The following is a 12,707-nucleotide window of genomic DNA, read 5'->3' as shown; positions in this document are numbered from 1 at the left end:
GAGAATGCAATTAATTGACTACAGCTCAGCGGTCAACACCATTGTGCCCTCAAAACTCATCACTAAGCTAAGGACCCTGGGACTAAACACCTGCTACTGGATCCTGGACTTCCTGACAGGCTGCCTCCAGGTGGTAAGGGTACGTAACAACACATCCGCCACACAGATCCTTATCACGGGGGCTCCTCGGGTGCGTGCTCAGCCCCCTGAACTCCCTGTTCACTCATGACTGCACGGCCAGGCACGACTCTAACACCATCATTTGCCGATGACACAATAGTGGTAGGTTTGATCACTTACAACGATAAGACAGCATATAAGGAGGAGGTCAGAGACCTGGCCGTGTAGTGCCAGGACAACAACCTCTCCCTCAACGTGATTAATACAAAGGAGAGGATTGTGGACTACAGGAAAAAAGGAACCGAGCACACCCCCATTCTCATCAACGGGGCTGCAGTTGGAGCAGGTTGAGAGCTTCAAGTTCCTTGGTGTCCACATCACCAACAAACTAACATGGTCCGAGCACACCAAGGCACCAAGGTGAAGAGGGCACGACAACATCTATTCCCCCTCAGGAGACTAAAAAGATTTGGCATGGGTCCTCCGATCCTCACCATCGAGAGCATCCTAACGGATTGCATCACTGCTCGGCCTCCGACCGCAAAGGGTTTAAAATTGTGCGTACAGCCCAATACATCACTGGGGCCAAGCTTCCTGCCATCCAGGACCTCTAGGTGGTGTCAGAGGAAGGCCCTAAAAATTGTCAGACTCCAGCCACCCTAGTCATAGACTTTTCTCTCCGCTACCGCACTGCAAGTGGTACCAGAGTCCAGGTCCAAGAGGCTTCTAAACAGCTTCTGCCCCAAGCCATAAGACTACTGAACATCTAATCAAATGGCTACCCAGACTACTTGCATATTGCCTGTTCAGGGGCAGAACGACAGATTTGTATCTTGTCAGCTCGGGGGTTTGAACTTGCAACCTTCCGGTCACTAGTCCAACGCTCTAACCACAAGGCTACCCTGCCACCACAAGGCTACCCTGCCGCCCCATTGCTGGTTAAGGCCTTGTAAACATTTCACTGTAAGTAGATTGTAGTTTTTGTATTCGGTGCATGTGTCAAATAAAATTTGATTTGAAAGTATCTTTTCAGCTAGCGCTAGTCTGCTGTACCTGCTCCAAAACACCTGTAATTTTCATCCTATAGCTTGTTCTCCATCTTTTAAGTAGTGAGCACACATGTTTTCAGCACTTTTGTTTCCAGGACTGATCAAAACAAATTTCTTCATGCTCGCTCTCTCTGCAGCAGACATAGTAAGCACTATGTTTGTAACATAACATTGCAACAAAATCAGAGTATCGAATTGCAGTACATATAGAATCATGAGTCATGCGAATCTCAATACATATCGTATCGGCACCTAAGCATTGTGATAATATTGTATGGTCCCTGGAAATTCCCAGCCCTGCTAAAGGGAGACCGTTTGCTCCCGAGTATTTTAATTTTAATAGGAGTCTGTTTCGGAACACCTGAGTTAGCAATGTCACACTTTCCTAAGATGTTTGCCGATGGTCACACCTTTATTTTTTTTATTTTTTTTTGGATTGCATTTGAATACTTACATTTTTTGTTGAAACTAATGTGTCCAGTGGCTTGGGTTCTGACCTGAAATGTTAAATGTTATTCTATTCCCTCCCTTTAATACATGTGCCTTAGCAGGAACGGGGAGCAGAGCAACACACCAACATGAGCAAGAAACTCAAACTGACTGTTTGGTTTGAGTAGAATAGTTTAGTCTCATGGGGCCAAATCTTTAACTTGAGTTCTGTTCCGCAAATAACATGCTCGTATCAAGTTTTGATGCTGGCCAAAGTGACTTTTGATCTGATCATTAGAAGAATAAATACTAACTACAATCTACTGAGCAAATATCAATCAAGATTTATTTACCAATTTCTATAACTTCTCAAATGAATCTCAAGCTATTTTTATTAATCAAGCCATCTTGACAAATTATAAACAGACATATGATCTAAACTATTGAAGTGAACGATGATACAGTTTTCAATGTATTGAGATTTGTTCAGATTCCTAGAAGGCAACAGGTTTGTGACGGTGTGAAGATTCAAAAAGTGTTCATTGTTTGTTGTGCATTAGCTGTTGTGTTCACATGGTTATTGTACATGCTCTGTGTTTGTGTAGGCTCATGAGAGCACGTTTGGAGAAGGAAGAGTTTGAGGGGGAGCTGAAGGAGCTTCAGGATTCATTGATGTCCATGAAGAAGCAGATGCCTGGCTTTGACGAGGCAGACTCTTATGCAGAGGTAAGCTTCTTCATGGTCACAATACACACATTCTTACACACAGTGCCTTCCGAAAGTATTCACACCGCTTTACTTTTTCCACGTTTTGTTGTGTTGCCACTGGAATTTAAAATGGATTCAGTTTAGATTTTTTTTTGTCATTGGCCTACACACCATACCCCATAATGTCAAAGTAGAATGCTTTTTATAGCAAGCCTAAATAAGTTCAGGAGTAAAAAATGGCTTAAGGCACATAATGACTTGCATGCAATCTGTGTGCAATAATAGTATTTAACATGATTTTTGAATGACTACCTCATCTCTGTACCCAACACATGCAATTATCTGTAAGGTCCCTCAGTTGAACAGTGAATTTTAAACACAGATTCAACCACAAAGACGGGAGGTTTTCCAATGCCTCACAAAGAAGGGCACCTATTGGTAGATGAGTAAAACTAAAAACAGCAGACATTGAATACAACTTTGACTATGGGGAAGTTATTAATTACACTTTGAATGGTGTATGAATACACCCAGGCACTACAAAGATACAGGTGTCCTTCCTAACTCCGTTGCCGTAGAGGAAGGAAACCACTCAGGGATTTCACCGAGGCCAACGGTGACTTTAAAAGTTACGGAGTTTAATGGCTGTGATAGGAGGAAATTTGAGGATGGATCAAGAACATTGTAGTTACTCCACTATACTAACCTAATTGACAGAGTGAAAATATTTTGTAATTTTTTATTTTTTTAAATGACAAAACATGCATCCTGTTTGCAACAAGGCACTACAATTGCAAAGTAATTACATTTTTGTCCTAAATACAAAGTGTTGTTTGGTGCAAATACAACACATTACTGAGTACCACTCTCCATATTTTCAAGCATAGTGGTGGCTGTATTATGTTATGGATATGCTTGTAATCGTTATGGACTGGAGTTTCAGGAATAAACATTTACTGAATGGAGCTAAGCACAGGCAAAATCTTAGAGGAAAACCTGGTTCAGTCTGCTTCCTGTAAGACATTGGGAGATTAATTCACCTTTCAGCAGGACAATAACCTGAAACACAAGGACAAATCTACACTGGAGTTGCTTACCAAGAACACAGTGAATGTTCCTGAGTGGGCAAGTTAAAACATTTGACTTAATGGTTGTCTAGCAATGATCAACATCAAATTTGACAGGAGCTTGAAGACTTTTGAAAGGAATAATAGGCAAATGTTGCACAATCCAGGTGTGTAAAGCTCTTCGAGACTTACCCAGAAATTGCTACCAAAGGTGCTAATAAAAAGTATTTACTCTGGGGTGTGAATACATATGTAAAATACATTTCTGTATTTCATTTTCCATACATTTGCTGAAATTTTTAACATGTTTTAATTTTGTCATTATGTGGTATTGTGTGTAGATGGGTGAGAAACATGGATTAAATGGATTATATATATATATATATATTTATTTAATCCATTTTGAATTCAGGCTGTAACACAACAAAATGTGGATTAGGTCAAGGGGTATGAATACTTTCTGAAGGCACTTTACACAATTAATACACCCACATTCTAACTCATTCTCTCCCACACACTCACACACAAAAGGCAGTTTCACACATCCTGTTCCTCATCCTCTTTATTCATCTTGGTCACAATTTGCTTTTTCCAAGGATCTTCAGCGTTGTAATGATGATATTAAGCAGGCTCGCATGGAGGTCGACAGACAAAAGGTTGAGCTAAATGAGAAGGAGGCGGAGCTTCAAGCCTTGAGGAGGGCTAGCCAAGTAAGGGAGTCTGAATTGAGGTCAGAGAATGACCGACTGAAGGACCAATCACGGCAGGGGAAAGATGAGCTCGAGATGGCACTTGAGAAGGCAAAGCAGGTGAGGTGACATCAACTTGCTACAACTAAACTTTGACTGAGTTTTTACCTCTCTCTCGCGGTCTCTAGTCATCAGGTGGGTCCTCACCATTGGATCAGGGGAGTCTGGAGCTTCAGGAAGCCAACACAAGGCTGAGAGAGAGACTGACTCTCATGGTAAAATACACTTACCAAAACCGCAGCATGCGTATATAGCTATGGAAAAACACACAGGAGTAACACTTGGCAAACATAAGCTACACCTCTAGGCACAAATGCAAGTGTGAGACTTTTATATCTTAGAAAAGGACACATAATTACTACACAGTAATGCATGGATTCATAAACTCTCTGATCTGTTATTACGTTAAGGTATACCTAAATACACACACCCATTTATTTAGGAGTATTTTTCTGTTCCACAGACGAGGCTTCACTCCAGCGTGCCCCAGACCTCGGAGGCTGAGCAGGCACTGGAAGACGAGAACCGCTCCCTGAGGTCCCAACTGGAGGAAGCCAGGCGAGGAGCCTCCCGTCTGGGCAAGGACAGGGATGAGCTGGGCCAACGGCTGGAGGAGAGAGATCTGGAGAGAGATGCGCTGCGCAAGGGCAAGAGTGACCTGGAGGAGCAGAAGAGACTGTTAGACCGGGCCCTGGAGAAGATTAGCAAGGAGGTGCGGCATTGTGTGTGTGCGCTCATCTGCTTTTTTATGCACTTATTTTCTGTTGCCCTGGTATGGATTTTGGGTTGCTTTAAAACTGAATTGACAAAGATCACCCTATCCTTCTTTCCCATCCATGCCCTTTCCACCCACCCTTTCTCTACCCGTCAGATGGAGGTGATGCTTGGGGACTCCCGTCAGTCGGTGCAGGCCCTGCAGAGCCAGATGGATGAATACAGGGAGCGCTCCAGGAGAGACCTACAGGATGCCCAGCGGCAGGGCAAAGACAGACTGGCTGAACTGCAGAGGGCCCAGGCCAACTTGAAGACACTGCAGGAAGAGGTGAGGTAGAGAGCGGGGGGGTGGAGGAGAGTAGGGAGCGAGAAAGGACAGACTGGCTGAGCTACAGACGCCCCAGGCCAACCTAAAGACACTTCAGGATGAGGGGAGGGAGAGCAGAGCAAAGGAAAGGACCGGAAGATGGTGTTCAGGTACAGAGAAAGGAGTAAACAGTGGAGAGAGAGTTTGCAGGTATATTTTAGAGAGAAAGGAGAAGAAAAGGATTTGAGGGAAGAGAAGAAAGAAAATATAAAGATACGGTATGAAGGGAGTTAGTTGATGAGACAAACCTGAGGTGATCCTTACGTGGCTTATCAATATATTGGGAATATTATGTCCCCTTTCCAAATGTTGAACCACTGACTCCATCCCCATTCCGTGGTCCAGGTTTCTCGTTTGAAGAAAGAGCTGCTGGTGTGTGGGGAGGAGAGGGACAGCGCCCAGCTGGAGAGAGACCTGCTCAGCAGCCGCCTCAAACATCTGGAAAGCGAACTGGACTCTGAGAGGAGCTCTCAGACGGACCGCAACAGGGAACTCAGAGGCCTGGAGGTGAGGGGTCAAAGGTCATTACCTTTAAATGTCAAAGATTTTGGGGTGAATTATAGGTGTGGAAATACTGTATGTCTGAGAAATGAAGGTTAGAGGTCAAGGGTTCTTCTGAGGGCTTTGGGAATTGTATGTGAAAGACTTGCCTTGGACTATCAGCATGGAGTATATGATGTTGGGAAGGGGAGGAGAGCTTGAAAAGACATGGTCAAACTAATTTGTTTACAACTTGGATGGATGTGTGTCAGGACAAAGTGAAGACGATGGAAATTGAATTGGATGAGGAGAAGAGCAGCGTGGAGCTTCTCAATGATCGTGTTGCACGCAGTCGAGAACAGGTACTGTACTTCAATACACACACACACTTGAATACACACAAGCAGGTACTGATTTCCATACAGACTAAGTCACTCAGAATGTTTGCTTATTCTCTTTCTTCCATTCTCTCTCAGATTGACCAGCTGCGTGGAGACCTGATGAAGGAGCGCTCAACCGTACACGACCTGGAGATGGACAAGAGTGTCCTAGAGAGACAGGTATAGATTTCACTTTTCATATCCAACATTTTATGTAACAGAAAATGCCTAATTCTAAGTTTCATCACCCTCAAAAACATTTTTGCTCAAACACATCTTGATATGCCAACGCGCTCTCCTCAGGTGAAGGAGTTGAGGTCCCGTGTGGCAGACATGGAGACACAGTCCCGTCCCTCCACTGGAATGACTTTGTTAGAGGGTAAAGTGCAGGAGCTGGAGGAGAGGCTACACAGTGAAGAGAGGTGTGTACATGCTATACTTAGCCATGATGTGTAACTGCTCAAGTACTATGGATACTACATGAAGAACTAACATGACACCCACCATCATTTTAACTAGCAGTAGTCCTGGCTTTGTGGATACTATAGTTGATCTGAATAGAATGAATATTGTGTGTAATGATATGTTTCCGTGTTCAGAGAGAAGCTGAGTATCCAGGCCTCCCAGAGGAGAGTAGAGAGAAAGCTTAAGGAAATAATCGTCACTCTGGACCAGGAGAGGAACCAGCACGCTGAGCAACGAGACCAGGTACATGTTAATGGATACTGGTGGTCCTCTGTAGCTCAGTTGGTAGAGCATGGCACTTGCAACGCCAGAATTGTGGGTTCAATTCCCGGGACCACCAATATGTGAAGTGTTTACACGCATCACTGTAAGTTGCTTTGGAGAAAATAGTCTGATAAATGGCATATTATTTTATACCATGGCATTGTTGAATACTTGTTTCTGATTGGCTTGAAGGGCATTCAAGTGTGCATTATTTCCCTATAACACACGGTAAAATTCAATGGCTAAAATTTTTACATGTTCTGTGTTTGAGCTGCTTTTGAAAGCAAAAGTCGAATTGAAAACATTGTTGAATTCGATTTTCAGCACCTTTACACTGATGACAATTTTGGTGTGATAGTAACACAGCAGGAATAGTGTGAAATCTTGGCAAGCTTCTTCAAAATGCACATACAGTACCACTCAAAAGTTTGGACACACCTACTCATTCAAGAGTTTCTTAATTTTTACATTGTAGAATAATAGTGTTAAGACATCAACTATGAAATAACATATATGGAATCATGTAGTAAGCAAAAAAGTGTTAAACAAATCAAAATATATGTTATATTGTTCAAATTAGCCACCATGTGCCTTGACAGCTTTGCACACTTTTGGCATTCTCTCAACCAGCTTCACCTGGAATGCTTTTCCAACAGTCTTGAAAGAGTTCCCCCATATGCTAAGCACTTGTTGGCTGCTTTAGCAACTCATCCCAAACCATCTCAAATGGGTTGAAGTCGGGTGATTGTGGAGGCTAGGTCTAATGATGCAGCGCTCATCACTCCTTGGTCAAATAGCCCCAACACAGCCTGGAGGTGTGTTGGGTCATTGTCCTGTTGAAAAACAAATGATAGTCCCACTAAGCACAAACCAGATGGGATGGTGTATCGCTGCAGAATGCTGTGTTAGCCATGCTGGTTAAGCGTGCTTTGAATTCTAACTCATCAGACCAAAGGACAGATTTCCACCGGTCTAATGTCCATTGCTCGTGTTTCTTGGCCCTAGCAAGTGTCTTCTTGTTATTGGTGTCCTTTAAAGTAGTTTCTTTGCAGTAATTCGACCATGACAGTCCTCACGAGCCAGTTTCATCATAGCGCTTGATGGTTTTTGCAACTGCACTTGAAGAAACTTTTAACGTTTTTTTTAGAAATGTTCCGTATTGATTGACCTTCATGTCTTAAAGTAATGATGGACTGTTTCTCTTTACTTATTTGAGCTGTTCTTGGTATTTTATCAAATAAGGATATCTTCTGTATACCACCCCTACTTTGTCACAACACAACTGATTGGCTCAAACACACTAAGAAGGAAAGAAATTCGACAAATGAACTTTTAACAAGGCACACCTGTTAATTGAAATGCATTCCAGGAGACTACCTCATGAAGCTGGTTGAGAGAATGCCAAGAATGTGCGAAGCTGTCATCAAGGCAAAGGGTGGCTACTTTGAAGAATCTCAAATATAAAATATATTCTGATTTTAAGTTTTGTTTTTTTGGTCACTACATGATTCCATATGTTGTTTCATAGTTTTTATGTCTTCATTATTATTCTACAATGTAGAAAATAGTAAAAATAAAAACTCTGGACACACCTACACATTCAAAACTTTTGACTGGTACTGTATGTGTTCACACATGCACTCTTCCTTCTGATACATGCTACTCTCAAATCAAAAAGTGACAAACGTATTGGTCACTTATGTTTAACGGTTTAGTAATTTTCTGTACAATGATGTTGTATCTACTTGGGCATGTTAAGCTGTACTTTATCGTACAGTGGCTTCAGGTGGTAGATGCAGGTGCTCACATTCACCTTCCTTTGGTTTTGGTATTCTTTGTGGTTATTTTTACTTTTAACTGTACTGTAACAAAGGGTTATATACTTTTCTGGGGCTTACACTTTCCTACTCTTCCTGCTGTATACATGAGATATTTGTGACAATCCGCTTCATGCACAACGGTTTGAGAGGAACCAGCATGCTGAGCAACTAGAACAGGTACATGTTAATGGATACGGTTGGTCCTCTGTAGCTCAGTTGGCAGAGTTTGGCGGTTGCAACGCCGGGATAGTGGGTTTGATTCCCGGGACCACCATTATGTAACATGTATACACCCATGACTAAGTCGCTTTGGATAAAAGTGTCTGCTAAATGGCATTTATTTTTATTATTATTTCATACATTGTTGAATACTAGTTTTTGCTTGGCTTGAAGGGCATTCTTGAATGTTCATTATTTCCCTATAACACACGGTAGAATTCAATGGCTATAGTTCTTACATGTTCTACTGTATGTTTGAGTTGCTTTTGAAAGCTAGCGCGTCATGGAGCACACCTTCCATGTTCATTAATTTCCAGGGAACGCATAGCCCCTCATTCATTATCACTTAGTACATTCACGTCTATGTACATACAGTATGTATACTATAACATGAAAATGAATGTAATGACAGAGAACTAGGTGGTTTTTGGTGGAGATTCCTATTGTCTCCTCACTCTACAACTACATACGATAAATACTTCAAGTCAAGCAAGCACACATTTTCTTCAGGACGTTGTCTTTTCTATGCATTTAATAGCGGACTTGCTGTGTCCTGCTGATCGTGGACCTTTCCTTGGTCCCTTGTGCTGTGTGACCGTATCCTAAACTCTAGGTGCTACAGTATCCTAACCACCTGTCCACCTCTGTCCCCAGCTGTCCCTGCGTGTGAAGGCCCTGAAGCGTCAGCTGGACGAGAGCGAAGGCGAGGTGGAACGACTAGAGGGGGTCCGCAGGAAGGCTCTTAGGGACCTGGAGGAGCAGCAGGAGCTGCAGGAAGCACTGCAGGCCAAAGTCACATCACTGGAGTCTGAGAAGTGAGTTCCCTGATATAAAAAAAAATATATATATATATATATATATATATATATATATATATATATATATATATATATATATATATATATATACATATATACATATATACATATATACATATATACATATATATATATATACATATATACATATATACATATATATATACATACATACATACATACACACACACACACACACACACACACACACACACACACACACACACACACACACACACACACACACACACACACACAAACAAACAAATTCCTTAGTATCTGCAGGCAAAAGCCACAGCACTGGAGAGTGAGCTAAAGTGAGTTCCCTCTCTGACACATCTATCTACAGTACATACTAGCAGTATACACCAAATGTATTCTCTAGTATCCCATACCCTCTATATGACTGTTCTGTACAGCGTTGCATCTTGTCATACCAGTTATTATACCAGTTATGCCAGATATGATTATGTATTATAATCCACACTCCTGTACAGACACCTTCACCAGTGTTGTCAAACCCCTCGGGGGCCAGCAGGTGGTGCTTCAATGTCACTCAGCCCGCTGCTCAAACCTGCACAAATTGAGAAATACCTATTTCTTGTTTTAGTCCTCTTTTGAAATGCATTAGCAGACATTGGAATGGTTCAGGGAACAACAAAAAATACTCAGTTCCTACTGAATATACTGGAATTTGTGTCCCTTTTTAGTAACAACTACAGTCAATGACAACCGTGTCTTGTTCACTTGTTCAGGCGGAAGGTGTATCAGACGCGTCGACCTGTCCTGGGAGCCTCCAACCTCAGTTCTGAGGACGAGGATGGTTTTTACGACAACAGCATCGCCTCCATCCTCACTGAGGGACAATTACATACCACCAATTGCTAGGGAGAGATTTTTTTATATATTAAATTAATAGATTGAAATATAGCTGGTTAGAGGGAGGTACTCAGGACTCTACATGAAGTAGCTAACATGCCAAGCACTACGAAATTGACTTGCAGTTATTTTTCTGGTTTTATGAGAACTAGATTGCTGTGTCAGAGGTTGGTTGCCAGTACAATCAACTGTCATCCTGGCACCATAATTTTCTTATTTTCTTTTGTCAGTTAAAATCTGAGATATTTTGTAGATTGACTAAGCCAAGGGCCCAAAAAACTCTGGTCAAAAGTAGTGCACTGTATAGGGAATAGGGTGCCATTTGGGACACACACATGAACTTGGAATCACAGGGTTTTGCTGTGCCTCAACTTGACTTTGATGTTTTATAAGAATACTTGCTTGAATGTTTTACAGCACCTTTACACTGACTTGTGGTGGGATATTAACACAGCAGAAAAAGTTTCAATGCAGTACGTAGTTTAAATTCTTGGCAAGCCTTTTCACATGCACATGCGTGTTCACACGCAATCTCTCTTCTGATACTTTTTAAAATTGTATTTAACTAGGAAGTCCGTTAAGAACAAAGTCTTATTTACAATGACGGCCTACCAAATGGCAAAAGGCCTCCTGCGGAGTCGGGGGCTGGGATTAAAAATAAAATAAAAAATCTAGGACAAAACACGCATGAATAGAGAGACAACACAGAGCGACCAAAGATACATGCTACTCTCAAACCAAAAGGTGGCAAACATATTGGTCACTTATGACAGTTGAGTTATTTTCAGTACAATGTTGTTGTATTTACATGGGCATGTTAAGCTGTACTTTATTGTACAGTGGCTTCAAGTGGTCGATGCAGGTGCTCACATTCACCTTCCTTTGGTTTTGGTATTCTTTGTGGTTATTTTGACTTTTGACTGTACTGTGAGGGCTATGTACTTTTCTGGGGCTTACACTTTCCTACTCTTCCTGCTGTATACATCAGATATTTATGACAATCCGCTACATGCACAATGGTTTGAATCGTGGGTGAATTCCACTCCATCTCTATTCTTTCCATTACCTCTCACCCTTCTTAATAGCCTTTCTCTATCCTGTTCCTTATTTTATGTTTCAAGTATTTATCTCGCTGGTCTGTGCAAATGTTTTCACTCGAATGCCTTAAAATTATTTCTGTAATTGTAGTGGTTATTTATTAATACTGATGCTGTAGTTGCTACTATTGTCGTGTGTACCGTTTGTATGTTTCCTTCAGATGCAGCTACAAGTTATTTCAAGAGTAACTTGTCAGTGCTTGAATCTGCTTTCCTACCAACAGAGTAATCATATGATTGGAAGTGCAATAGTACATTTCTTCTCATTATGCCTGCCTTTTTAGTGAATGTACAATGAACTTTTCTCCCTTAAGTACATTTGCTGAGATTTTTACTTTGAATGTGGTAGTTTTCAGATGTCTTTCTGGGGCAACTTTGCCAAGGTTATGAAGTTTTTACTGTTTATTGTAACATTTGATGTGGTAGAAATCTGCTTGAGTTTTACCAGTATTTTGACACTTTGGTATTTCAAATAAATGTTGGACTTTGTGTGGATGTGACCATAAGTTATTTGTCCATAAAGTGTAATTAATTTAATAGAGATGCACTACTACACCAAGATAGCCGCGAGCCAGGCACATCTCCCGGCTAGCAAACGAAAATTACTACAACCACAGTATCTCTTTCGCCAACTGGCCTGGACCCTTTTGTCAACACGAGGCTCCGCTGTTCCACCATGACTGGTCTGCAGACATAACGACATCCGCTGTGACTCCAACCGGTCATTGCCGGACATCGGAGCAGGCGCTTCTACTAGCCCCAGCCTGCTAACTTTAAACGCTGCGTCTCCCGCTTGCTAAGTAGTAACGAATACCCAGCGGCTTCCCTGTTTCATCTATTGCTGTTCACTGGACCCTATGATCACTTTGCTACATAGCCGATGCCTGCTGGACTGTTCATTGATCCCAGTACTCTATTTTGTTTATTCTTTGTTTATCTGTTGGCCCCAGCCTCGAACTCGGTCCCTGTGTGTAGTTAACTGACCCTCTCTGCCCATTCATCGTCATTTTACCTGTTGTCTTAGCTGATTAGCTGTTGTTGTCTTAGCTAGCTCTCCCAATCAACACCTGTGATTGCTTTAT

The 12,707-nt window shown here is 41.9% G+C and overlaps 1 protein-coding gene across 3 annotated transcripts in view; it reads left to right on the top strand.

Moving 5' to 3' along the window:
• cgnb (cingulin b) overlaps window positions 1–12,120 on the top strand; it is a 46,683-nt gene extending 34,563 nt beyond the window's left edge. For all 3 annotated transcript variants that reach the window (XM_021571593.2, XM_021571592.2, XM_036952486.1), the window contains exons 9-20: window positions 2,204–2,324; window positions 3,970–4,182; window positions 4,251–4,337; window positions 4,586–4,834; window positions 4,994–5,164; window positions 5,549–5,710; window positions 5,956–6,045; window positions 6,160–6,243; window positions 6,367–6,485; window positions 6,663–6,771; window positions 9,486–9,646; window positions 10,405–12,120. In XM_021571593.2, the coding sequence (XP_021427268.1) occupies window positions 2,204–2,324; window positions 3,970–4,182; window positions 4,251–4,337; window positions 4,586–4,834; window positions 4,994–5,164; window positions 5,549–5,710; window positions 5,956–6,045; window positions 6,160–6,243; window positions 6,367–6,485; window positions 6,663–6,771; window positions 9,486–9,646; window positions 10,405–10,537 (1,699 nt within the window). In that variant the 3' untranslated portion in view covers window positions 10,538–12,120. The remainder of the gene's footprint in view (window positions 1–2,203; window positions 2,325–3,969; window positions 4,183–4,250; window positions 4,338–4,585; window positions 4,835–4,993; window positions 5,165–5,548; window positions 5,711–5,955; window positions 6,046–6,159; window positions 6,244–6,366; window positions 6,486–6,662; window positions 6,772–9,485; window positions 9,647–10,404) is intronic.
• The last annotated feature ends 587 nt before the right edge of the window (window positions 12,121–12,707 follow it).

The sequence above is a fragment of the Oncorhynchus mykiss genome, chromosome 18, assembly GCF_013265735.2.
Source record: "Oncorhynchus mykiss isolate Arlee chromosome 18, USDA_OmykA_1.1, whole genome shotgun sequence".
Taxonomy (NCBI): domain Eukaryota; kingdom Metazoa; phylum Chordata; class Actinopteri; order Salmoniformes; family Salmonidae; genus Oncorhynchus; species Oncorhynchus mykiss.
This window is presented reverse-complemented; position numbering and strand designations above follow the sequence as displayed.